This window comes from Xiphias gladius, chromosome 12 (assembly GCF_016859285.1).
Source record: "Xiphias gladius isolate SHS-SW01 ecotype Sanya breed wild chromosome 12, ASM1685928v1, whole genome shotgun sequence".
Lineage (NCBI taxonomy): Eukaryota > Metazoa > Chordata > Actinopteri > Istiophoriformes > Xiphiidae > Xiphias > Xiphias gladius.
Window position 1 is genome coordinate 11,225,902 of NC_053411.1, and position 25,199 is coordinate 11,251,100.

At 39.8% G+C, this 25,199-nt stretch overlaps 2 protein-coding genes across 9 annotated transcripts; both read left to right on the top strand.

Moving 5' to 3' along the window:
- The first annotated feature begins 648 nt into the window (after nt 1-648).
- Nucleotides 649-7,931, top strand: ponzr1 (plac8 onzin related protein 1). 3 transcript variants are annotated; one of them, XM_040140285.1, is made up of 6 exons: nt 649-880; nt 1,151-1,222; nt 1,331-1,474; nt 3,866-3,970; nt 4,315-4,463; nt 7,400-7,931. In XM_040140285.1, the coding sequence occupies exons 4-6, from the start codon at nt 3,868-3,870 to the stop codon at nt 7,535-7,537; spliced, it is 390 nt and encodes a 129-aa protein (XP_039996219.1). In that variant the 5' UTR covers nt 649-880; nt 1,151-1,222; nt 1,331-1,474; nt 3,866-3,867; the 3' UTR covers nt 7,538-7,931. The 3 variants fall into 3 exon arrangements, with proteins under 3 accessions (XP_039996219.1, XP_039996220.1, XP_039996218.1); XM_040140286.1 differs by lacking the exon at nt 1,151-1,222 and having other exon boundaries at nt 1,316-1,474; XM_040140284.1 differs by lacking the exon at nt 1,151-1,222.
- Nucleotides 7,932-9,481: 1,550 nt separating this feature from the next.
- On the top strand, nt 9,482-24,646 carry si:dkey-33c9.6 (active breakpoint cluster region-related protein). Of its 6 annotated transcripts, none has more exons than XM_040140309.1 (22): nt 9,482-9,578; nt 9,943-10,049; nt 11,084-11,188; nt 12,620-12,853; nt 15,134-15,241; nt 15,351-15,405; nt 15,486-15,538; nt 15,787-15,924; nt 16,201-16,322; nt 17,176-17,332; nt 17,423-17,542; nt 17,632-17,707; nt 18,834-18,929; nt 19,172-19,246; nt 19,418-19,515; nt 19,967-20,068; nt 20,739-20,902; nt 21,087-21,226; nt 22,305-22,439; nt 22,824-22,929; nt 23,233-23,374; nt 24,352-24,646. In XM_040140309.1, exons 1-22 carry the CDS (start codon nt 9,527-9,529, stop codon nt 24,451-24,453), a joined length of 2,487 nt encoding a protein of 828 aa, XP_039996243.1. In that variant the 5' UTR covers nt 9,482-9,526; the 3' UTR covers nt 24,454-24,646. The 6 variants fall into 6 exon arrangements, with proteins under 6 accessions (XP_039996243.1, XP_039996246.1, XP_039996245.1 ...); XM_040140312.1 differs by having other exon boundaries at nt 19,982-20,068; XM_040140311.1 differs by having other exon boundaries at nt 19,175-19,246.
- The last annotated feature ends 553 nt before the right edge of the window (nt 24,647-25,199 follow it).

Genomic DNA, 25,199 nt, shown 5'->3' on the forward strand with positions numbered 1-25,199 from the left:
CTGTTTATTGCATTTATGAATGAAATGCACCATATAGAATATCTTAGGACCTCTTCCAATTTGAATGAAACTGAAATATTTTCCAACCTTTCTCTTTTTTTTATGTGCCAATTTTATAGCATAAGTTGTTTTTTTTTCCTCTCTACAACCCACAGACCTAGGGCTGCTGCTACTATGCTGTCCTCATGCGCCCTCGGCTTCACATTTGTTTGAGTCATTTGTCGGGTTATTTGAAAGGTTATGCAAAAAATATCTGAATGGAAAAAAAAAAAGAAGAAGCACTTTTACACTAGAAATCATACGGACATAAGAGGCACTTCATGTTGCAGAGGCAGAATTAAATCTCTAACTGCTGTAATTAGCCACCCACCTTTAATAATTTTGTATAATTCCACCTATCTCACCATAGGGATCAATAGATAAATAAATAGATAATCCTCTATGAGATGATCAATGCTTGATCATATTCTTGCACACCTCAAATTTATTGTCTGGAAACACAGACACCAACCCCCTCCGTACCCACTCCTGAGCTCATTGCGCCACCAAGTGCACAAAGCAGGTAGTTACAACAAGTGAATAAACTTTAAAACAAACAAAAAACAAAAAAAAACTTAACAGTGCACCAATAATGATGTAGGTCTTCAGTTAAGTTAAGAAACGCCGATATTTGTTGAATTGCTACAATTAATGGAGGGTAACTGAGAGTTAGACAAAAGAGTGCGACTTAGTATTCAGGCGGTGGGCTACCTGGGTTACCTATTAAGTCCACACTCCGTTTCCGTGAGGGTGCGTCGGCAGCACCGCTACTGGGTTGGAACCACGCAGTTGTAGCCGTTAGTGCCTGCTCGCCGCGGATCGCCCAAAATCTGGAAATCGGGTATATGTCTAACGCATATTTTATTACTGTCGTAGTAAGCGTGATTCTTACTTTATGCTAGTTAATGACCTGGTGGTGATGGCCCTGCCAATTTTTTTTTTATATATATATATATACAGGAAATAGTTGTAAGTTGGTTGCATCAACTAAATTTATTTCAATGGTTTTATTGGGTTTTTTTTTTCTATTTATTTATTTATTTATTTTTACATCATTTAAACGTACGTCTTTATTCCCCCCCCCTGTTGATTTACATTCAATTTTCTACAGCCTGTAGTCGGTCGGTCTGCTGGAAATCCCTTTGAACTGCGCCAACCCCTGTAAACTTTTTGATCACTTATCGTGAGTTATCGTGAGCTAACGTTGTTTGCATACTGTTTGCATATATGTTTTGTTTTTGTTTTTTGTTTTTTCTCTTAAAACTCCTGTAACCAGTTTGCATACTAACAGGCACCCACGAGGCTCGCCGTGTACTGCTGTGGACTGGAGGGCTGGCTTTGCTGAGAAATAGAAACTTTGAGCTTTGCCAGTCACCGGCTTAGGCTTGTGCGTGTGAACCCAGCGCCCAGTTTCTGTCACGGAACCAAGGACGAGGTAAGAAACTGTCCGGTTATTAGCCCTAAACAGGACAAGTGATGTTGAGCTTGTAGTGAGCTTATACTACCGTTGTGTTCATTAGTTTTTTTTTGTTGGTTTTTTTTCATAGTAATTTACCAGATAATTGGACCGGTGAAAACAAAACTGAACAAACCAAAAAAAAAAAAAAAACAACAACCAACAACTCACAACTTAAAGAAGCTGAGCAAGCTGCTGTTTTTCCTACTTGTGTCCCGACACGGAACACGTATCATACTCTTAAGAATAAGTTATATGTGGAGGTTATATTAAAAGCTTTTCACCATAGGAATAAGTGTGAATAATAATTTTGTCTGACCTGCAAATTCACGTAATACAACATTTACTTTACGAACCAGAAGCCCCTTCAATTAATGCAAAAAGCTGATGACTTAGTGTGGGAAGAAACGAGATGGAAAATGCAAGATAAAGGAAACACCACTTTGTGAGGGTTTTACTTTAAAACGCTTTGAACTTGGCTCTAACCTTAGCTAACCTAGCTGAAGCTCTGCGTGGGTGATTGCGTGACTATGGTGTAATAAAATAACAAAAGCGAGAAACTCCACGGGGGCTTAAACTGCAGTTAGAAAAATATATATTTATAAAAATTATATATAAAATGCAGTGTTTGAACAGTTGTATTTGAAAGGTAACTCACCGCTGCACTTGACAGAGGAAGCCCAACATAACGGTTACTTTGGCTAAGGCTAACGTTTACTCGAAGATAGCTGTGCATAGTTTCCTGCGAAAATTCAAACACAATGAAAGGAGGAAACTGTGATTGAAGACACAAACTCAACGGGCATTTTTTGTTCAACTAAAAGGCATTTTAAGGTGTAGACTTAAATATACTAGATGGCCAAAAGTAAAGGACAGTGGGGGGCAATAAATCCCTCTATCCAGCTGAAGTTAATTTTATATCTTGGTATCAACTTAAATTGGGAAATAGAAAAGTCTTTTTCCAACTCAGTCGAGAAATTTGCTAATGGATGAAATATCCATACAAGAAAGTATGTCACTGACCAGTCCATCGAGTCAAATGCCAGACAGATCAAAATACCTCATCACTTTGGTGCAGCAATAATGTAAAAATTCAGTATTGCCATAAGATGGCACTGCTCAGAGATCTGCAGTATTACCCTCATTGGCCTTGTACACAGGAAGAAAATAACGGGATACTATGCAAAAGCTACGGCGGTAAAAACGGTAAGTAAAAACCTCATACAGTAGACAAATTTATTCTGCGGGGCTTTGCTCCCATTCGGCCACCAGACCATCAGTGAGGTTGGCGTCCCCCCGTCGCAGCTGAGGAGGTTCAGCCTGCCAGAGACAATGATGGTGCACTTCCACGCCGCTGTCATTGAGCCCATGCTCATCCTCCTTCCTCCATCACTGTTGGGTACGCTGCCGCCACTGCCATCCTAACCGGGACCTGTACGCCTCCGGGAATCCGAGGCGAGCAGGGAAGGTTGTGGCCGGCCCCTCTCAACCCAGACGCAAACTTTTTGAGGCACTCTGCTCTCCAGCAGGAGGCGGCAGGTCCATCAGGACCAAAACCTCCTGCCACAGGAACAGTTTTTTTCCTGAATGCAGGTGGCCTCATCAACAAGGCCAGAGCCCCCTACTGACACTGACTCTCAGGCCCCACCCCCCATAGACACTATGGGGCTTGAAGTTACTATATGGGCCACCGTTACATTAACATAAGGTCTACACCATCTGACTCAGTGCGTTACATTAACGCACATCTTTTAAAATAACACATTGTACATATTTTTGCAATTATAATACTTTCTCATACTTTATTGTAAAATTTTCTATTTTGTATTTATGCTCCCTGACTCGCAGCACTTGCATTATATTTCCTTACATTTCTACTTCCTATGTTCATTTTTATGCACCAAAACACCAAAGCAAATTCCACGTATGTGGAAACCCACTTGGTGATAGACCTGATTCTGATGTTAGGCAATAAAGCCTGGCTCACAGTCAACCTTTTCGAAATGGGTTGGTTGCCAAAATAAATGAATTGCAACACAAATTCTGACTACTGTTAATGTTCATGGGGAATGTGTGTAGGGGTGCTGCCAGTCCATCACTAGGATATCTTCAGTACTGGCACATTCACAACCACTCTGCTTTCAGTTTTTTTTCTTTAATATGACTGCTCAGAGAGAGGTAGTCATGAACATAGGTTAGGTCCTTGTCGTAACTTATATGAACCAGAAAACACCCTCAAATACATGTTATAGTAGCAACACTTTGACGGTATGGCTTCAAACCAGTCTGTGACCTTCTTCCTCCTGTGTATAGAGAAATGACCCACTGTCCCCCTTCCCAGTTTCTTCATTTCTGTCCTGTATCCTCCAGGCATGGCCGTCTACCAGCAGCCATCTCAAGTGGTGATGCAGAGCTCCAGGAGCCCTGGGACATGGAGCACTGGCCTCTGCGATTGCTGCTCTGATATGGGCACCTGTAAGTCTACCTAACTAACCCCACTTCCCTTGTAAAATCAGACCTGGATGGTTTTAACACGACGGGTTTACTGTCTCCACGTGGACAGTAAACCAGCCTGCTTATGTATGTGTGAAAGTGATGAGGCACCTCTTAAAATTCAGTTGAAAAACACGAATGTCAGTGTCACTCGATTGGCCGCAGTATTCTGGGAAATATCAGTAGCAAATTTCTGTGACTTTCAAGACAAGATTCATTACAATTGTCCTCCAAAAGGACCTCCAAGTGTAAGATGTGTCTCAACACTTAATAAAGTTAAAGGTAATACGGTATATTCTTTTTTTCTCTTCTCTTCTGCCCTGAAGGTTGCTGCGGTCTCTGGTGTTTCCCCTGCATGCAGTGTCAGACGGCCAATATCCACGGCTGGTGCTGCTGCATTCCAATCCTGGACGCCTGCTGCTGTGTGGTGTCCTGCTTACTCCGTTCCTCCGTTAGAGAGCGCTACGGCATCCCCGTAAGGCTGGATTGGGGAGGGAGGGGGTCATCCATGGGGGGGGGGGCTTGGAGTGTCAGCTAGGATTGGGTAAAAAAATCCTTTTTCCCATCAATAATTGTGCCTTTTTTTCAGTGAATATGTATATATTGCCACATGTTATCTTTAAGATGTGGTTATAAATGATGCAAGAGGGCTGCAAGATGTGTCAAAAGTCTACACTGCCGAAATCGAGTTATTACAAAAACGACAGACTACCTTGCTGTAAATCTCACAATTGCACCTACACAATGGATAGACTTAAAAAAGGAGTTTGAGCAGTTTGTGTTGTTCTTCTTGAGTTATGATTTCTGGTTACGAGAGGTGGAAGCTACGAAAGCCGACTTACCAGTATGCAGATTCAACTTTATATAGTTTTTGGCCTAACCGATACACCGTTTCTTGTTTCACAATATTTTAACTGGGATTGTTCACAATTTAAGCAGTTTTATTTAAAAAAAACACTGTTGCTTATTTGTGGAATAAGCAGAAGTTCAGGATCAGAGCATACATTTCGAGAAGTGCTTTGTGCGATATTGGCATTTATATTTCTGATGTAATTAAATCATGAAGAATTGAATCCCTTTAAAATTTGGACTATCTGAAATGACATCGAAATGGGAGATCAGTGTCATTATTCAGCCCCAGTGTCAGCAAAAAAAAAAAAATTCACTCACCTCTATCCACCATTTCTGCAATTAGAGGTGTCTGAGAGAATATTTTTTTTCTTTTATAATTTAGGTGAATTGACCGTTGACGTGTGAAGTGGGTTTGATTTCCGTGTTACTTCAGAAATCAAACTTGTGTTTTTATTCTTAGAAACATGAAAAGTGTTGAAATTTAATATCTGTAGTTCAGTCATAAAAAACAACTTTACCTACAAGTGAGGAAGTTCCTTTATAGGACATCCAGTAAAAGCTGCAGTTGCGGTTCCCTTTAGACCACTATTAAGTATAATTTTTAAACATTGGAGTGCAGCTGTGAGACTGTGGCGGAATCCTTCTCCTATTGTTCGGGGATTCAGAATTTTACTATTTTACGTAGAAAGGGTACCTGTAGGTGAGGTACCACAACCCTTACATATGGCGACGTGCCCTTTTAGAGATTTCAGGGGTAGACAGGCAAACACTTGAGATTTGAAACATCCTTACACAACAGACAGGCCTTGAAGATGTGTATATTTAACGCAATAGCTATCCTGTTTTGCAAGTGGTTTTCCTTCATATAGATGCCTGTTCTCAGTGACCTAGCGGTTTGCATCGTGTGGCTGTTAGTTGTACAATCTGGTACCGTGTCGAGGGATCATTCCATTGTCACTCCATTACAGCGGACATTGTTGTCTCAGTTTAGTTCACACAGCCAAATATCTTTCAATATCTTTTCCAGGTCTTCCCTGTACAACCTGTAAGTCCTGAGCAAGCATAAATTGCATATCTGCAACACAGTAAATGATAAAGGAGATGCAACATGTCCTCAGTTTTCTTCACCAAAACACTGCACAGTGGTGACTGTAAGGGCAGAGGCAAGAACATCCTGGACAAGTCGACAGTATTGTTTTGGTTCCACACGCCGAGGTTACTAGAATTCATACTGAGGGGTGGGGCGTGAATGCAGACTGCATGGTGCAGGACCCACATCCTGATCACATACATAAGACCCACAAGTACGTGTACATTTCAAGAAGTGGATGTGCTGTCGACATGTTTCAGGGCCTACAAATGTAGAAAAGTTCCCAGCAACCCCAGGTTCTTTGTAGTCAGACACTGGAAAAGATCTACAGCTGCTACAACTGCTTAATGAGAGCAACCAACACGATCAAGGACTCACCTCTGTTGCTTCAAATTGATTCTTCTGTTCAAATTAGGGTTAGGATTGTGGTAAATTGCGTAGATATATGAAGGTTAATTAAAATTTGGTTTTGTTTCTCAACCTAAAAAATAAAATGGAAATGGAAAAATTGAAATTTTCTAAAACTGCCATGCTGTGGTAGTTTTAACCACACCTTGCCAAACCCACACAGCTCTGTGGAAGAGGTCTCAGTCCTGGTCTGACTAAGCTATGAAGCACTCTGCAATGGCTAGTTTCAGCAGGCGTTGCTTTTATTGTATTCTCTTTAAGTTGGCCGAAAGATGAATGTAGTTTGGTTCAGCCATGGGGGTCACCAGAGCAGTGGACACATATGTGTAAAAGACAGTATATGATAAGGTGAACTCTCAGTGTGTCTATAGTTCCCCTAGGGTGAGGTGAACTTCCGCAGAGATGCAACAGTTCCTCAATTTTCTTTTCACCACTGTACAGTGGCTCACAATCACACGGGAGTATTTGGAGACTTTTAGGCAAATTAGAATCATTTTGAGAATGCCACAGTGGAGACATAAGTCATTAAGGATGTATCAATTGACGTGAGAAACATTAGTGAGTTTTGACGAGTTTTTAAAAAATTATTTCATACCAAGAGATAAACTTTTCCAAGGCTTCTGAGAAAAACCTGACAGGCTTTTAGTTACTATATGGGCTTAACGATTTAGAAATGTACTCAGGATCATCACCGTGTGATAGGTAACAACTAAAATTACCATTCCCTGAGGTTTGTTTGAAATCAGATCGGTGTCCTTCAAAAGATTTTCCATCTTGAACAGACACATTCAGTTTTATTATTGGGAGCAGTATTTGCAGAGTGTGATGTATTTTCATCGTATCACCGATTTAGTATGGGCCAATGTCATTTTTTTAGATGTAGGAGCTAAATTTAAAAAATCCGCATTTTACTTACTATAGGCTTGGTAAATATTTTTAGCAAATAAGCCTCTGAACCACACAGTTTTGAGACTGTATGTTTCTGCGCCATCATTCGTTTCACATACTGCTGGGTTCATCCCTTCTCCCTGTCTCTCTTCTTCCATATCTTCGTCCGGCAGGGCTCGTGCTGTGACGACTGCTGCAAGTTTTTTTGGTGTTACATGTGCGCCTGGTGCCAGATGAACCGAGAGCTGAAGATCAGGCGCAACCTGTCGGTCACCACCTCAGTGGTCACCACACAGGTCGTCCATGGATAGGATGAAACCAGCTTGGTTGTGGGTTCTAATGTTGAGATATTCTATGAAGCCATGTTATGCTCTTGTTTGGCCTTGCATTCACTCTGCCTATTAAAACAAGCTGTTTCAGGTAACAAGCTCGCTCCTATCGCAGTCTGCTTCCTCGCCTGCGAGGACAGTGACCAATAATATATGTCCAGCCTTATTAAACTGTGAAGTTTCTTTAAGGACACGAGAACACATCACAACATCTTTGCCACAACAAAATCCCATTATTCAGCACAACAGCTAAAGCCGCTCTTTTTTTACTCAGTCCTAATCGCAAACATTATCCCCCTTTATTTTTTTTCACCTTTCTCACTTCAGCTTTTATTCATGATGTTGAAAATGTTTTTGCTGTATGGAAATTAAAAAGTTCAACTGCAACTCTTTGTTCAGTGAATCATCAGTGTTTGCTGCATTCACACCGCTGGACAGATAAGAAAACTGTTTTGCAACTCTGTTTGCATACTGTTTTACATGTCCAACATGTTGACTCTATGACTGCACAAAATCACGATTAACAGGTTAACTCTCAGTGTTTGAGAGAATCTGACTCAGAAGAATTTTAATGATAATTTTTATCAACTGCAAAGAAAAAAAAATATTTGTCAACGATTGTGTATAGTATTTATACACTCACCAGCACTTTATTTGGAATACCATACTAATACTGGGTAGGGCCTCCTCTTGCCCTCAAAATGGCCTCACGTCTTCATGGGATGGATTCCACAAGATGTTGGAAACATTTCAAGACAGTTGTGCATGAAAATCCCAGGAGACCAGCGGTTTCAGAAATACTCAAACCAACCCCTCTGGCACCAAAAATCGTGGTTGTGTTCCCAATAAAATGCTCTGTGAGTGTACATTGCTGCTAATGAAGTGGGATGATTTGTAGGTGATTAAATGATTCAATTAATGAATTAATTTTGGCTCAAACATAGTAAAAAGGTAAATGCAGCGAGGGCAATGACAGAGTTAAAGAATAATGATTTGTTTAAAACTTTAAAACCCACGTGGAAAAAGACTGAAATCATTTTTTTAGATTCAAAATTGCTTTTATAAAGGTGTGGTGTAGTGGTGTCTAATTCAAATCAGTCATAGCATGAAACAAGAGCTGACAGAGAGGTTGACCTCCATCAACATCAGCCACAGCTTGGACAGAGATGCAAAAACGCAAACGATACAGGGCCTTACAGCAGTTGTGCTGTTAGCTCTATTCCTGCAGAGGGCAGTGTCGGACTAATAAATACAGTCCCTCAGTCCATTCTCTTGAATCGAATAATAAACTAGTGCCACTTTTTCCTGAGAAAATCATTGGTTAACTGGTTAATGTAACTGATACTGGATCAAATGTACTAAGCAGGCCTGCTACTAATTTGATTTCCACATATTTCTACTGTATAATATATACTATATAGTATATTATTCTATATAGTATATAGTATAATATACTATATACAATTTGAATAGCACTATCTGTTAATATTATTAAAGATTATTTACAAATTAATTCTGACAACAACATTTTGATAAGCTTTACCTCTTACATGTTTATCATTGGATATATGTACAATTTTAGAACTTTTAAACTGGTAATGGCTTGTAAATTATACAGGCTGATCATAATACAGCCTTGTATAGTCATGTAGCACCTAGTTAAAGTTGACACACTCATCATTTCTGTGATTGATAAAGGAACATTCATTAGTGGAGATTAGATTTAGTCCGCAGCCTGTGTGTTGAAACGAACACATTTAAAGGAAGTGAAGTGCAACTGAGTCTCAATTGGATTAAATGTGCCCGTTCTTGTAGGTTTTAGTGGGTTTCAGACAGGAAGCTGCGTTTCCCTCTTCTGCGCATCCTTAGCAGAAAGAGGAAGTTTTTCAGTCATCAGCTGTGTGTGTGCGCTCGCCTGCCGCAGGCTCCAGAGCTCAGCCTGCGCTGAGAGGGGAAGACCTCCGCGCTCTGATGGACGTCTACAGGGAGGCCATGCGTTATCTGGAGTCACAACGTGTGCCAGGTGAGGGACGGAGACATTGTGTTCTGTTACGTGAGGAGAAGGTTCATTTATACAGCATTTTATGTTGCCTTTGGGGAAAACACAACACATTAAAATCCAAGATTAGATAACCCTAAATAAAACAGAAAGTATCCAATCTGAAAAGTGTTGTCATTTGTAAAAATGCACTACATTTTTTTTTATTCTGTCATTTACACTATTTGAAGAGTAAAAGCCAGCTTAGTAGAAGAGCAGGTACCTTTTTTTATTTGCACCCACAACAATGTGTGCGCATTTCAAGGGGGAAACAAGACAACTTGTTTGGAACTTATTTTTTATCACTCCCGCATATCACCACATAGTATGTATTGTGTGTCATTTGTAGTGGAAGCAGAGACTGAAGTCTTGGAGGAGGATGTGTTCCAGGAGGAGGCCGTGTCCTGTTTTCTCTCCCCTTTCCAAGCAGAGAGCATAGACTTCCCCGAGACCCCTGTGAGTTCACATTTCATCCACATCAAACGTGTCCCGCATCGCTCGGTCGACTCTCTGTAGTTCCTCTTAATCTCCAGTGGCCAGTTCAGTCTTTCAGTGGTTTCGTTTTCATGATGCCAGTAGGAAAACTGAGAGGGATCTGAGGCCACATAGGGCATACATGTGGTCTCAGATGCAAGTAAAGATGCATCCATAACCTTTAGGTTCTGTAAAATAGCTATTGCAGGCCCTCCATTTATGCCTTATAGTTTATGCCACCTATTGGCTATTCATGTACCTATATTTTATTAAATTTTGAAGAATAACATAAAGTAAAAAAAAAAAAAAAGTAGAACTACATATGCCCCACTGTCTGAAAAAAGAAATAAATGTAACCCTTGTTTATCACTGACATTGGCTTTGCTTCCTTGCTGGGCTCCCATAGACCACTGCTGGATGTGTAAAAATGACAATAATAATAATAATTGCCTTAAGATATTGTTTTTCTTTTCTTCTGACCTTATTAAACTCCAATATATAGAAAAGCCTTGAAGTGGTAACCTTTCCCTTTGCCACAAACTGGGCTTGCATGTTTGATGAAGGTCAAAACATGCAATATAGCCAATTCATAAACAAACAGAAGCAATGTGTCATTTCCAGTTGCAGATGCAGTCTGAAAGTTGTCAGTTAAATATCATATTTATAATCTATGATAAATGAAAGTCATGAAGCATCAAGCTGATTCCTTTTTTTTTTGCGCTTTTAAAGAGGTTTATCTGATTAAAATTAATCTTTAACACATCTCGGACAGAGTTTATTGGCTCAAAAATGAAAACTTTTTAAAATATATTTAACCGTGTGAACCGTTCCACTTGTCTTTGATTTCTAAAATTTTGATTCACCCGAAAGTCTTACTGTCGCGATGACTTTGGCCATTTCTGATGTCAACCGTTGCACCACATGGAGTGTCACTGACTGAATGAAATGTGATGATACCGATCTGGAGTCTGACTTTAATGAGCCTCGACACTTTTGTCGTTTAACGTCTGATTCAGACGTTCCACAGCCCGGAGGAAATGTTGGAGAGGAAGCTTGTGGTTCTGAAAGGCATCCTGGAGAGTGAGGAGGTTTATCTCAGAGAGCTGGAGGCACTGCTGATGGTAATATTAACACAGACGCACACACGAAAAATAATTTCCAATTTCTCATTTTCTACACCACAAAATGAGCACAAACTCTATTCTTATCCCTCAGTTTCAAACTTTGCAGCTGAGGTGTTAAAATTTGTTATTCTCTCAGCATAAACATATTGCCAAAGCAGAAAAACCCTGTTGGTACAGTTATCATCCCTGCCTACAGGAGAATCACCAAGAAGCTCTTCAAAGTTTTTTTTTTTTTTTTTTTTTTTTTACTTTACATGAACACACAGGAGGTCACTTTAATGTTTTTGTGTGTTTTTACTGTATCTGAGTTGGAGCAGTAGTCATACAAGATTATGTGCTCACATTCATTGGTCAACTTACTCGTTTGACCACAAATGGATTGTTCTCTTTTAGAAATGATGTTCCCCTTTTTCTCTCAAAGGATTGAAATCACTCTCGTGTCTTCAGTTAATATGAAGCAACTGCATATTGAAGGCACAATGAATGAACATCATACAGCTAGCAGCTTGTTTGCTTAGTTTAACGTAACGACTGTAAACAAGGGGAAACAGCTTGCCTGGCTCAGTTCAAACCTAACTTAATCCAGGTACGGGTACCCTTTACAGCTCACTTATCAACACTTTATACTTCATTTGTTTAATTCGTACAAAAAAATATTAGTGTAAAAACGACCGTTCGCCATTTTATGTGGGATTATATGAGTCTTTGCTGGTTGCCTGGCAACTGGTCAAGGCCAAGAAACAGGCTGGTTTGTAGCTAACACAAACTAATGCTAACGCCCCAGAAAACCACAACCTGCTATTTTTTGTTTTACACTTTTTTCTTTTATGGATTAAAGAAAACAATATATATTACGTTAATTAATGATCCAGACTTGTCTCTAGTCCTTGTTACCTTTATCATTAGCATTTCAGTTGCTAGTTAAGCAGAACAGTGTTTTTTAGATTTAGGTTGACTTGTGATGAGAGTAGCAATAAACTCTAACAGCAGGAAGGGAAGTTTCTTGGCCAATTTCTTCTTTTTCCTGTACTATTAATAGCAATAGCAAACCCCTGTTTCCTCATTTCTAAATCATGATGTGACTGTTTCCACTTTAAAAAACATGGATGTGAGAAATTACTCAGAAAGATGACGTTTGCTGGGTTTCATTTGTGCTATTGTAGTATATCAGTGAGCCATTGTATGGTTGTTTTTCATGAAAACGTGCTGTATGGTTGTTTTTATTTAGGCGAGTGCAGCTTGGCAATGTAAACTATGCGCTCGATTCAGTATGTTCACACATTCTTCCGTTTCTCACCACGCCACAGCCTCTTTCTCTTTATTATTTTTTCTCTGTCTTCTGCACAGCAGCGTGTTCTTGTCACTTTCACTGTTGGCCTTCAACCTCTTTGCAGGTGCAGCTCAGTTGTTTTTTATTTTTGTCTCTAGCCCATGAAGGCTCTGTGGGCCTCAGCCGGGACCTCCCAGCCAGTTCTGTCCTGTCGACAGGTCCAGACTGTTTTCTACCAGGTGCCCGAGCTCAGAGACATGCACCAGAGCTTCTACTCTGGCCTGAAGGCCCGGCTGAGCGCTCACTGCCAGACAGATCGTAGCCCAGTTGAGGGAAGAGAGATGAGCCTCACAGAATGTGAGCTGATGGTGGGGGACTTGTTTCTAAAAATGGTGAGTTTTCTATCGTTTTACTGCTTGTATCCTGTGTCACTAAGAGAAAATCGGCTGCAGGAGGCAGGGTTTTTTTTATTTATTTATTTTTATAAAAGGCTGCGTTGACCCCCCTGTACCCTACCTGGTCAGTGTCGAATTGCAGACAGACACAGTTAGAAAGAAGTTGGCGAAAATAGTGGATCATTTAGTAGCTACAGAGCCATATAATTTCCTCAGGAGCTGGTGGAGACCAAATCAACACTAAAAGGAGAGTGAATGTTGGACTTCCACTCACCAGGTGGACACAAACACGACTTCAGATAAATGCTAGCATCGCTACCATGTTCACCACAACAACTTCAGTGGCTACAAAATCAATGAATGCTGCTTTAATATCCACTTCCCCCTTTTATATTCACTTAAGCAGCTTTAAGATTGGAAAAATCATTTCATTCCACACTCTCTGACAGTATCATATACAGTATATTCTGTATGAGCCTGTTCCAGCTCTTCATTGAAGCTTCAAGATGAAATGAAAATAAATACATCAAATTTTTCTTTCTCATTTTCCCTGCATTGCAAAGCTTCCCTCCTTTTTCTTTGTTACACTTTTATGAATAAAATCTTGTTTGTGTTTCATTTTATTTATACTTTATAGTTATGTTTTTTTGTTTTTAAATATTCATATCTCATACTCTACTGAATCGATTTTGTTTGTTTTGCACAACTGTTTTTGGTTTTGTGTAAAAAAGATTTCATAAGTGCACGTATATTGTTGCAGATTGTAGATTGGTTGCAGCGGGGGAGGCATAGGTGTGAGCACTGAAATTAAGGATGGCTACAAAGTGGAGCCATGCCAAAAAGCCAGCATGCAGAATGCAGTGCAGCCGTCGTTATGTTATTTGTTCCACCTGCTATGAGTGATCATTATGATCCCCCATGATCAGAGGGAATGACCATGCTGCTCCTTTAGGACACACCTGGTTTCTGGGCCGCGCCCTAATGTGAACCTATAAAACACCTATGCTTAGGTAGCGCTCTTGATAGTTCGCCTTCTGAATTAGCGTGGCAGTGTGTGTCAAAGCCATGCTCAGGCCGACACTGAGAGTTGGCCGATTAACACCTGTTAAACTCAGCAAGCACTAGAAAAAGAACTTGTCAGGGCGGTTAGATGGCAAAGGCGGTGCTGGAGGTGCCAAACAGCTAGGGGAAGTAAATAAATTAAGACTTGATGCAATGCAAAACAACTTTCATGCAAGATTGTGGCGAGAGAAGCACCCTCATTGTTGTCAATCTGAGCCCACAGTTAGTTTATGGTTTGAACAGGACTGTAGGCATGATTTTAAAAAAAATACGGACATCATGGGAACAAATTCCACTAAAGCAGCCTAATTCCACTAAGAAGTGCTTGATGAGGCACCAAAACAGTGTAATTTATTCTTCAGATTCATTTAACTTTTCAGGTTTCTCTTAACCAAGTTATATTTATTCTCCCATGATGGTATAAAAATGTTTAAAATAATTCACCACACAGGAACATAAATTTAGTGGAGAAATATTAAAACCCTTTATCTTTTTGCTCAAAAATAGTCAACATTTAAAGATATTTACTCTGAAGAATCAGAATCGGCGACCGCTTGTCTGTAACTGAAGAGTGTGTAAACTCATTAGTACAAGACAGTCCTCCAGATTAACACAAACACTGAGGACATGATCTCTTGTGTCTACAATGATTGTTATCAACCTGGGTCTGAACCATTGAGTTCTACTAACCTGGAGTGTTCATGGAGCCAGACACACTTTGTGGGTTGTTTTTGAAGCATGTAACTTATCCTTTTATATGAGGGTGAAGAAGTAGAGATAAGGGTTTATTGTATGAAAGCACTGAATTACATCCGTCCACAATGTGTCTTGTAATCCCGTACACCATCTCATGAAATTTGAATCTCACACTTCTATTCTGTAAAACCGATTTGGGAAAAACGTTGTGACAATACACAAACATATAAACACAAAGTTAAGAATGATCTCACTCGTGCTTGAAGACTTCCTGTTCTCACGGCATTGTTGCAGTACAACTCTTACGTTATGACTTGTGGCATACACAGTGTGGTCTATTATGTAACTTTGGCTATATCATGTCCATATTTTGATGATCAATGTTTTGATGAGTCTGAAAAGAGGTCTAAGCAGTACAATAAGTGAAAACACCTGGATTTTAAATTCATTTGCTTCATGCTTGCTCACTGTCACTTGCTGGGATGCTTTATACCTATAACGTCATCTATTATTTTGCAGGTGAACCAGATTGGCCTATACAGGGGTTTCATTGAAAACTATGAGGAAGCCGTTGAAGTCGTTCGCAAGTGCACACAGTCAGACCCTCGCTTCCGAACTCTGGCCGAGGTGCTAACAACTTTACTTCCAGAAAAACTGAATGAATACATGAGTACTCAAGTTCAAGTTGTATCAGGGTTGTCCTTAACCAGCCTCACGTTGCCTCCCTCTTTTTCAGAGCATGATGTCTAACAACGGTGCAGACAAAGCTCGTACCAAATACACATTTGAAGGTACAAACTACTAATTTATTGTTTTTATAGAATTTGACTTGTTGGCTGCTAGTGTCTGATTGTTGTCTGTCCCTTTACAGCTCTACTGTACAAGCCTTTGGACAGAGTGACCAAGACCACACTAGTGCTGCATGTGAGAAAACCCTGGATAATTAGTTTAATTAACTCTTCTTAGTTTCACAATTGATATTTCATTTCAAATCCTGAAACTGCAACTTCACTTTCATACTGCTACTATTATCCTCTGATGGTCATCTTTCTTTTGCATCTTGAATCAGCAGTTTGAGGAGTAAATGATTTATTGAATTATAATACAACTACTTCTCCTAGAGTAGGATCTTCTGCTATTTCTGACAAAGCAACCTTTCTGTGATCCTGTAGGACCTCCTGAAGACGACACCAATGGAGCATGGCGATTACATAGCCTTACAGGAGGCTCTGAGATTGTCTCGCAGCTTCCTGTCTGGTGTCAATGAGAGTTCACGGTGCAAACGAGAGGTCACGCTCAGCCATGGCATGGTGAGGCTTGTCTGTTCAATATCTGGCCAAGATGAACATGGAAACATGTTTAATTGCATGTTTACAGGTAGACTTTGCCTCACATACCCATTGTACAGTAAGTGAAGCATCAAAATGCAACCCAAAACATAATGTACCTGTGTGTGTGTGTGTGTGTGCGTGTGCGTGTGTGTGTGTGTGTGTGTGTGTGTGTGTGTGTGTGTGTGTGTGTGTGTGTGTGTGTGTGTGTGTTTGTGTGCGTGCGCGCATGCACGCGTGTGTGTATGTCTACCCCAGAGACGTCAGCTGATGCGTGATGGCTTTGTGGTGGATGTGAGTGATGGGGAGCGCAGCCTACGTCACATCTTCCTTTATACCGACCTCCTGCTGTGCACCAGATTCAAACATGCAACCAAGGGGTGGGTATAGCAACAGCGAACACCAGGCCTTGTGAGAAATGTGGTGGAAATGTGGTTTACATAAATCTAGTGGTAACAATACTGCATGTATGTATGTCACCTTTGTTCTCAGCTCGTTGACATAAAAAGGTGCCATAGCCCAGTGGTTCCCAACCAGGGTGCACTTCTGCACGAAAGGTAGTTAGCTAGCAAACAGGTTTAAACAGCTAAAAGTAGTGGATAATGGTTGAAATAGCTAAAAGCAGTAAAAGTAATCAAACAGTTCAACTAGTTAGCTAAAAGTAATGGATACCCTAAATCTTTAGCTAAATTGCCTAATGGATAAATAGTTAAAATACACAGCTAAAAGTAATTGAAAAAAGGTGAAAGCTAAAACCAGGCAAAACTTATTACTAAATAGCAAAATGAATGGATCAACAGTTGAAATAACTAGCTAAAAGTGGTGGATAAAAAGTTGGTTTAATAGCTTCTGCCACTTAGCGGCAGTAGTTTATACAGTACATAAACTTGACCTTAACGCTGACAGTTAAATTGTATGAAACCACTTTTGTAACAATATCCAGTTTTAAAATAACCAATGTTAAATGACATTTATTTTAAAATCAATTCAAATGAGCACATTTGTAACTTGACCATTGTTGGTGGATGACTAGAGTTCACTGTGACAGGGCTCTGGGGGTAAATCCGACAAAAGAAGGTGGGAACCACAGTCATAGTCAGTTATTTAATAATAACATCATGATAAAATAATACTTGAAGCACATTTAAAGGGCCTCATTAACAGAAGTTATGTTGCTATGGGATACATCTTTGATGAAATGTGTGTGTGTGTTTATGTGTATGTTTCTTCCAGGAAGCAGGATCAGTACAGGTTCTGCTGGTATCTGCCTCTCGCTGGCCTCAAACTATGCTGGGTGGCAGATCAGGAACGATCATCTGACGCACAGCTGCGCTTAGACGCCATAAGAACCAAGATGTACCTCCTCCGACAGCAGCTAGAGCAACAAGCAGTACGTTTATGTGAAAGATACAGAAGGAGGAGTGTGACCAATCCTTTTAAAAAACGAATGAAATATATAAAAATGTGTTTGTGTGTGAAGAAGGGATCCAGAGGCATGATCTTGGCAGCTCGCAGCAGGAAGAAACTAGAGCAAATGGAGCTGATGCTGCTCATACATTCCCCTGTATATAGACTGGAGCTGCACAGCCCCAGTGGCAAGGTACACACACAAACACACATCCTAACATTTTCAGTACTATTAATAATAGCTTCTAAAATATAAGAGCAATCTGTTGTGTCTCACTACAGAGTCACGCTCTCCTCCTCTCCTCCTTATATGAACTTGAAGAATGGAGAAGAGCCATTCATAAACTCACCAAAGATAGTAAGTTCATATTACGGTGAAGCCTTTGACCAATCTGAAGGCCATTAATAGAATTATCAGATATACTAGAATTGCTAGATTATTGAAAAAAAAGTCTACTATTTTTGTAGCTCTCCTCTTTTCAGTCAGATGTCTGTCATGAAGGCTGGTTAAAATAAACATAAGATTATAAATGTAACACAATTTTATTGCTTTCTGTCAATTTTTTTTTTTTAGTCTGTTTACCACGTTTTAAAGACAACTGAATTCGCTAAAATACAGTCACCTGTGTAGGAACATTTTGTGGGCTAGGGTTCAGCGCCACTGAGGTTTCAACACTACGCTGGTTTCCGAGTAGCGTATGATAGCTGAGTGGGATACAAGTAGAGTAGCTATGACTAAGTCAACAGTCTGCATGGGTGAGAAACTTGACATGTCTTACTGAAACAAAACACCTTTGAAGGTCATATTCTAACTTTAATTTCGGACAGTTTTTGAAGGACAGAGCCTTTTCTTGATCTGCCTGCTTCTGATACACATAGGATTTGGAGTTGAAAACATTAGTGGATTAATTGAGTAGTTGACTGGCAACCATTTTGATAATCGATGAGAGTAATTTTTCACGCAAAAATGTAAAATATTCTCAGGTTCAAGCTTCTCAGATGTGAGGATTTGCAGCTTTTCTTTGTCTGATGTGACGGCGTATATTTGGCTTTGGACTGTTTGAACAAAACAAGTGATTTGATGGCATCACCTGGAGCTTTAGGGTATTGTAGTGACTTACATAGGATTTGTCAGTGTAAAACCATTTTGTTGGTCTAATAGGTTTAAAAATTAATGTAAAATATTGAAAATGTGTTTGTGGATTATAGTTTCTGCAAATGAATATTAGCTAGGATTTGCCATGATGTTAAAAACTGCAAACTAAAGGTATAATTTCCTTTTTTTTCCTGTAAAGCGCAACTATAACAACAGCTCAAAACATATAATTTCATTCAAAACTGGAACAATGAAAGCTTAAGACTTTGAATTTTCAGGGTCTCAGACCCTCAGCAGTCAAGGTTTATCTCACCCAGCATTAATTAACAAGCCTCTTGACGAGAATTAAGCTGACTGGTGCCTATTCTTGCCACGTGTTGTTTGTCAGACATTGAAACTGTCCCTCCAGACCTGCTCACTCTCACCAGTGCATGTGTGAAACTGAGAATGACCCAGCAGCCACCACTACAAAGCACCAACGCTGGTAAAACCAACATTTCGCTTTATCTACCTCCTACGTCTTTTCCTCCTTACCACATAATCACATCCAGTATCTGAAATAAAATCCACTGTCTGTGAGGGCTTTTAACTTTTGATCTCTTCAGGCGGCCCAAAAAAACCTTTTCGACACTTTCTATTTCTTTCTCGTCTTACTAAGTTTCACATTAGTTCAGGACGATTAAATCCAGTGAGCTTCAGGGTATTTTTGTCTCTGTCTCTCACCAGTAGAGGACAAGGATTCATTGTGTGGGACTCTGAGTGTGGCGATTCACTCTGCCTGTGGCCTGCAGCAACCAACCTGTATGTTTTTAGTATTTAGTATTTTCAGATTGCGCTAAAAAAATTTAATTTAGAAAAATCAGTGATAGAAATATAAATTTGCCTCCAACTAGAGGGAAAAAATGGTTGGTAGGCTCTTGGGTGAGTAGGTCAGTGATAAGGTCATGTAATTTTTGGTGCTCTTTCTTTCAGCTGTTTATGTGTGTGTTGAAGTGGATGGCTATGAGTTTTATGATAAACAGGCCCAGACACACTCTTCAGTCCACAGCCTCAACCCACACTGGGACCAGGTGAGACTTTTAAACAAAATTTTTCATTGTACTTTGGTCTGAAAACCTAAACAGAACAAAGTTATATATATCATAACCTATTATATTTTAACCTAATATATCATATATTAGGTTAATATGGTGGCTGCCCGTCTTATGGTCCTGTAGATCTGATACAGTTTGACACAATTGTTAGATGATTTGTCAGGCAGTCCATGTCGCTGAATAACATCTCCATGTCTAGACAGCATCCGACATGATGTCTGGGCTCAGTTGAACATACAGGAGATTAAAAAGTCTGCAGCGTGCCCATGCTTTAAACATGATCAGTGGCAGTAAAAACTACTCTAAATCCCACTGGTAGCCAGGAAGGCTGAAAGGCTTACAATAAGGCATGAATTCTCTTGTCACAGCTTTGGGACACTGAAGTGTTCAGTGTCACTGTGCATGACCTCTTCTTTATTTCAAACAGGAGCTGTCTTTCCAGGTGGACAAGGCTCAGAACCTGAGGGTGCTCTGTGTGAGTCAGTCTGACAGACAGGATGATACAGTCCTGGGAAAAACGAATTTAAAGGTATGGATATACTTAAGAAATTAAGCTTAAGCTAAAATTTTCGTCCTGACTATGCGCTGAATCCTAGCTCTGCTTAGTGTTTTAGTTTCTTTAAGCTTGGTGTTTTGGTTTTATGGGCAACATCTTTTCTGTTTTGGATCATTCTCGCTCTTCCCATCAGCGCCATTTACAGGCGCTGATGGGGGGGGGGGGGGGGCTTTGATTTCTGGGCTGCCTGCTCAGCACCAGACAAAGTTAGTGACTAGCATTTTGTAGCTAAAAGTTTAAGATAATTCCTTCAGGAATTGGTAGAGACCAAAAACAGAGCTTAAAGGAGAATGAATGTTGAACTAGTGGAATAAATCAGGTTGCCCGAAACATCACTCCAAATAAATGCTAATATTATTTTGTATCTGCTGGATGTGTATATAAGCAATTGTTTCTGAAAGTGTTAGCCTTAACAGCTTTATAAGGTCATATGTCCATGTTGTGTTTTCAGCTTTTTCTGCGTGTGTGTAGTGTGTATGGCCTATATAAAAGCAGAGGGGTTTGGAAAAACAGCCCTAGACCATTTATCTCCCCTTGGTTCACATCTAAACTATTTATATTTAGATCCATGATACAAACCTCAACATTTGGCTTCTGTAAAAGCCCGCTTTTGTGTTGATTTGTACATATTTTGGTTCATCAGCTGGAATCTAAATCCCTCAATAAGCGATGGAGGAGAGAGACTCTACAGCTTGGCCAAGTGGAGCTGACTCTGTCCCTTAAGTACAGTCCCCACCCACTTGACCTGCCCAGCCCTGCAGCACAGCAACAGCGTGTCTTCTGTGTCCCAATTGAAACTGTGGCTCAGTAAGTTCCTGCCAGTCTTTTTAACACAATGTGAGTCTAAAATACTTGAAACTGAAAGATGCAGTTCAGTCTAGAGTTTTATTTGCCTTTGACAAGAATGAAGTCTTACATAAAATGAATCAACCCAATGTATTAAATATCTGAGGAGGGGTTTTTTTTCTTCATACTTTCAATTCTCTGTCAGACAGCAGGGAGTGCTGGTCCCCCATGTGGTGCGATGCTGCGTGGAGGAGGTGGAGAGGAGAGGCATGGGTGAGATAGGAATCTACAGGATTTCAGGAAACACCAGAGAAATCAACATGCTCAAGGCCGCGTTCAACAGCAGTAAGAAAACACAGCAAAACATCAGCTTTCTGTTGGCATGTGCTGTTATGTTTCAAGAGTGTAAATCAGACAGGCCAGTTGTTGTTTCAGACTCTCCAACTGCTTTAAACAGCAGGTGTTTGTCATAGAAATGCCAGACATCAGGGCCCAAACATGGGAGACTTTTATTTTCACTTCATGCTTGGATTCGTGACAGGAGGTGAGGCTTTGTCCGCAGGTCTCATAATGGGCTTCCAGTGAAATACACTGACAATCAGGCTTCCAGCGACAGTTCTCCCTCAGTTTCACATGATCATACCACTGCCCTTCTCTGTCAACGAAAATTTGAAAGTTTATAGAACACCACGAAGAGGCTTTGGACATTAGGTGCTAAAGGTCCAAAATTTTGCATTCAAATTCATGCTGAGGCGCCAACTGCATTGGTCCAGAGTAAAATATACCATGAAATTTCAAGTCCACTACACGATGAAATTTGTCACCTTTGGCAATCAGTTATGTCAAAGTTTAAAGTTTATTTATTTGTCCAGTACATTGGTTTATGAAAAAAATACCTGGAAAACTAACGACATTCCCATCAGCCTCAGCTGTGCTTTGTTTTTATTGCTCATAAGCAAATGTTACCATGGTAACATGGTAGCATTGACACTGTGAGCATGCTAGCACGCTGATGTTAGCGTTTAGCTCAAAGCGCCACTGTGCAACCTCACTGAGCCGCTAACGTGGCTGTGGGCTCTGAGTCTCATTGTTCAATGCTTCTGGTTGTTTTTTGGTGGTCCTGAGTAACCTCACTGACAAAGACCACAGTGACTTTGAAGTTTCTACCAACTCCAAAAACACAAGATCAAGATAGTTCAAAAAGCTCAACAGAGTCAGTTCTTATGAAGGACCGTTTATAGTTCCTTAAGGCACATTAGGCTTCACGTTGGATTTTTATGCATCCAAAACACATCACTGCTGTAAAACGACTCTGACTCACAGGCTGTCAGCTACATGTTCAGCAGTGTGACAGGGAAGGAAGCGTGTAACAAAAGAAGATATAGTAATACTGATCACGGTCATCATCGCTTGTCCCGTTCAGGTCTGCGTGAGGCGGTAACCAGGCTGAGGAGCGCAGAGGTGAATGCCGTCTCTGGCGTTCTCAAACTGTACATCAGAGAGCTGCCTGAACCCCTCCTACCCACAGAGCTGTTTCAGAGTTTGGCCAGGACGCTGGGTAAGAGGAACGCATCAACAACACACGGCAAACCATATTTGTCATGTGTTTTTGGCATCCTTTTAGTGAAGTTGGTGAAGTTTTCAAATGTTGTTTTCTTATGTTTAGAAGCCATTTGCTACCAGTTACGGTACTAAAAACACCCGGAGTTAAAAACAGTCATGGACAGATAACCCATCAAAGTTTACACACACACACACACACACACACACACACACACACACACACACACACACACACACACACACACACACACAGACACTTGTTTGACATAAAATTTAACAGTACAGACAGTAGGATATTGACCTGTACCAACTCTAAATGAACCTTAAAGGCCCCTAAGCAAAGTGAATTCATCTACATGTGAACTGTTTCCCCTTTTAGACATCCAGGACATTGACTCGCGGCTCGTCTCCATGCTGTCCCTGCTACAGTCCTGTCCTGACGCCAACCGCCACACCTTCCTCTATCTCCTGCGCCACCTCCAACGGTCTGAATCCGACAATGTGTCACCAAATAATCACTCCTGAATTGAATCATTGTTTCATCTTAAAATTATGGGGTAGATTTAGTTTTTGGTCAAATTCAACCAGATGTCAACAGTAAAAACAGTAGATTCTAGCACCAGTCCCCCTGAATTTGTGTGTCTTCATTGGGAGGTAAATTAGAGAGATGTTTGCCTACGTATCATTATGTTGCTGAGATGCTGTTATGTTGCTGCTGATAACTGGAGTCTGCAGTGTTGCTTCCAGTTTCTCGCACCTCACATTTCTTCCGATCCATTTTTCTCCAGAGTCTCTGAGAGGCAAGACATCAACAAGATGTCTCTGATGAACCTGGCCACGGTGTTTGGTCCGAGCCTTTTACGCCCCCCTGTGGCTGGACTGGGACACGACGGCCCTGCTTTGGATATCTCCCAGGAAGTGGTGTTGCAGGTGGGCGTGAAGCCGTGAAAAGTGCTGCTGAATACTGAGACAAAATTATTAATGTTTGGTCTTGCATAATTTTTTTGTTTTTGGCATAGATCAGGACAAACCAGATTTTAGAAAAAAACCAGGTCATATCCAGAGAATGTTGACTAGACACTGATTTTATTTTATCAGTTTGTATTTTATTTATTCACATAACTGTTCTGTGATTCTTATTTTCTAACATGAAGATTTAAAGGGTGTTTTTTGAAGTCTTCTCCACAAAGCCAGGAATAAAAGAATGGTGGGAAATACTGAATCCTTTTTTGTTGACCTAAAAGTAGTCCATTTAAAAAAAAAAAAAAAAAAAAATATATATATATATATATATATATATATATAAATGTGTGTGTGTGTGTGTGTGTGTGTATATATATATTATATATATTCAATATTCAATAATAAAGTCCCCCAGGTTGCTAAAACCCCCAAATTTCTATTAACCAGTTGGAGATGAATTAGATAGAGAAATAATATATTTTTTTGAAATGCCGATATTTATTTTCAAATATTTAGTAGGAAGAATTTTTTTAATCAAATTAAAAAATATGAATAAGTCTACCCTAAAATAAATCCACTAAAGAATTAGTTGAATATTAGAATTAAAAAGTAAATGTCTTAAAATGAATATATTAAGACATACTGACAAAACTTTATTTTTGATGCTATTATTATGAGATATATGGTTTTTTTTTAATAAATAAGGTATCTCAACTTAGCATGAAATCATTCATAAATTGTACACTATTTTGTATTGAAACCCACTTTACTTCACTGGAGTTTTGAATGAGAGGAGGTACTAGAAAAAGTGCGAGTGTCTATGTATCACAAGCCGGTACCTTCCAACTATGTATATTCAGCTGTAGTGTAGAGGTGAAGTGATACTTTTTTTTTTTTTTAATTTGTGTTCATGTCGTGTGTCTCTCTGTATGTTTGCGTCTCAGGTCCAGGTGGTCTTCTCCTACCTGCAGTGCAAGAATCTCCCTGAATACCAGATCTCTTTACCACATGACACAGAACCTGAAGATGAGACCACCCACATGTGAGACCACCGACAGTGTCACGGCTGACAGGAAATTTCAAAAAAAAAAAAAAAAATATGAGTAAGAACTGAAAAACAATAAAGGTATTTATTGATGGAAATATGGTCTGTGTTTTTGGATATTTTTTGTCACTTTTGGCAATTTCCAATTTTTTAAATAAATCTAGTACATTTTTATGCTACATTAATTTTCAGAGACCTGCAACCATTTCAGCTTTTAATCAGTGTTTAAATTATTAAAATCAAATTACGCCACAATAATAGGGCCATTTAGTAGCTACTATAGAGCTTTCAACCATCAGAGGGAGTTGCCCAGTTATCTTGGAATAGTAGATATTCAAATTTTGTTTTGTTTTTTTTGGACTCTTTTTGGACCTTTCAGTCATGTTGGCATAAAAGTTAAGGTTCATTATTGACCTGTAAACAGCCTTTGAGAATACAGACTTTCCACAGTGTACAGTGAATTATTATTTAAAATAACAGTTCATTTGAAGTGAATAAAACTAAAATCTAGAAACCAGTACATTTGATCAACAGAGTCTTTCTGTTTTATCTGTCTTGTTTTTAGATATATGTAATAATATATATAATGTGAAGCTGACATGCGGTTCAGGGAAAAATCCGGGACACACATGTTGTAATAAGGTCAGAGGTCACCTCCCCAAGCCTGAAATCCAATCAGTTACGGTTCAAATCCAACTAGACGGAGTTCACCACGAAGTGTACGCTCCATAAAAGTCATGCACACAC

Excerpts from the sequence above, each read along its gene's own strand:
- ponzr1 (XM_040140285.1), top strand. The coding sequence starts at position 3,868 with ATGGCCGTCTACCAGCAGCCATCTCAAGTGGTGATGCAGAGCTCCAGG. Across the intron at positions 3,971-4,314 it reads CTGCTCTGATATGGGCACCT|GTTGCTGCGGTCTCTGGTGT; the intron begins GTAAGTCTACCT and ends TCTGCCCTGAAG. Across the intron at positions 4,464-7,399 it reads GAGAGCGCTACGGCATCCCC|GGCTCGTGCTGTGACGACTG; the intron begins GTAAGGCTGGAT and ends TTCGTCCGGCAG.
- si:dkey-33c9.6 (XM_040140309.1), top strand. The coding sequence starts at position 9,527 with ATGGACGTCTACAGGGAGGCCATGCGTTATCTGGAGTCACAACGTGTG. Across the intron at positions 15,406-15,485 it reads TACCAAATACACATTTGAAG|CTCTACTGTACAAGCCTTTG; the intron begins GTACAAACTACT and ends GTCCCTTTACAG. Across the intron at positions 17,333-17,422 it reads AGCAGCTAGAGCAACAAGCA|AAGGGATCCAGAGGCATGAT; the intron begins GTACGTTTATGT and ends TTGTGTGTGAAG.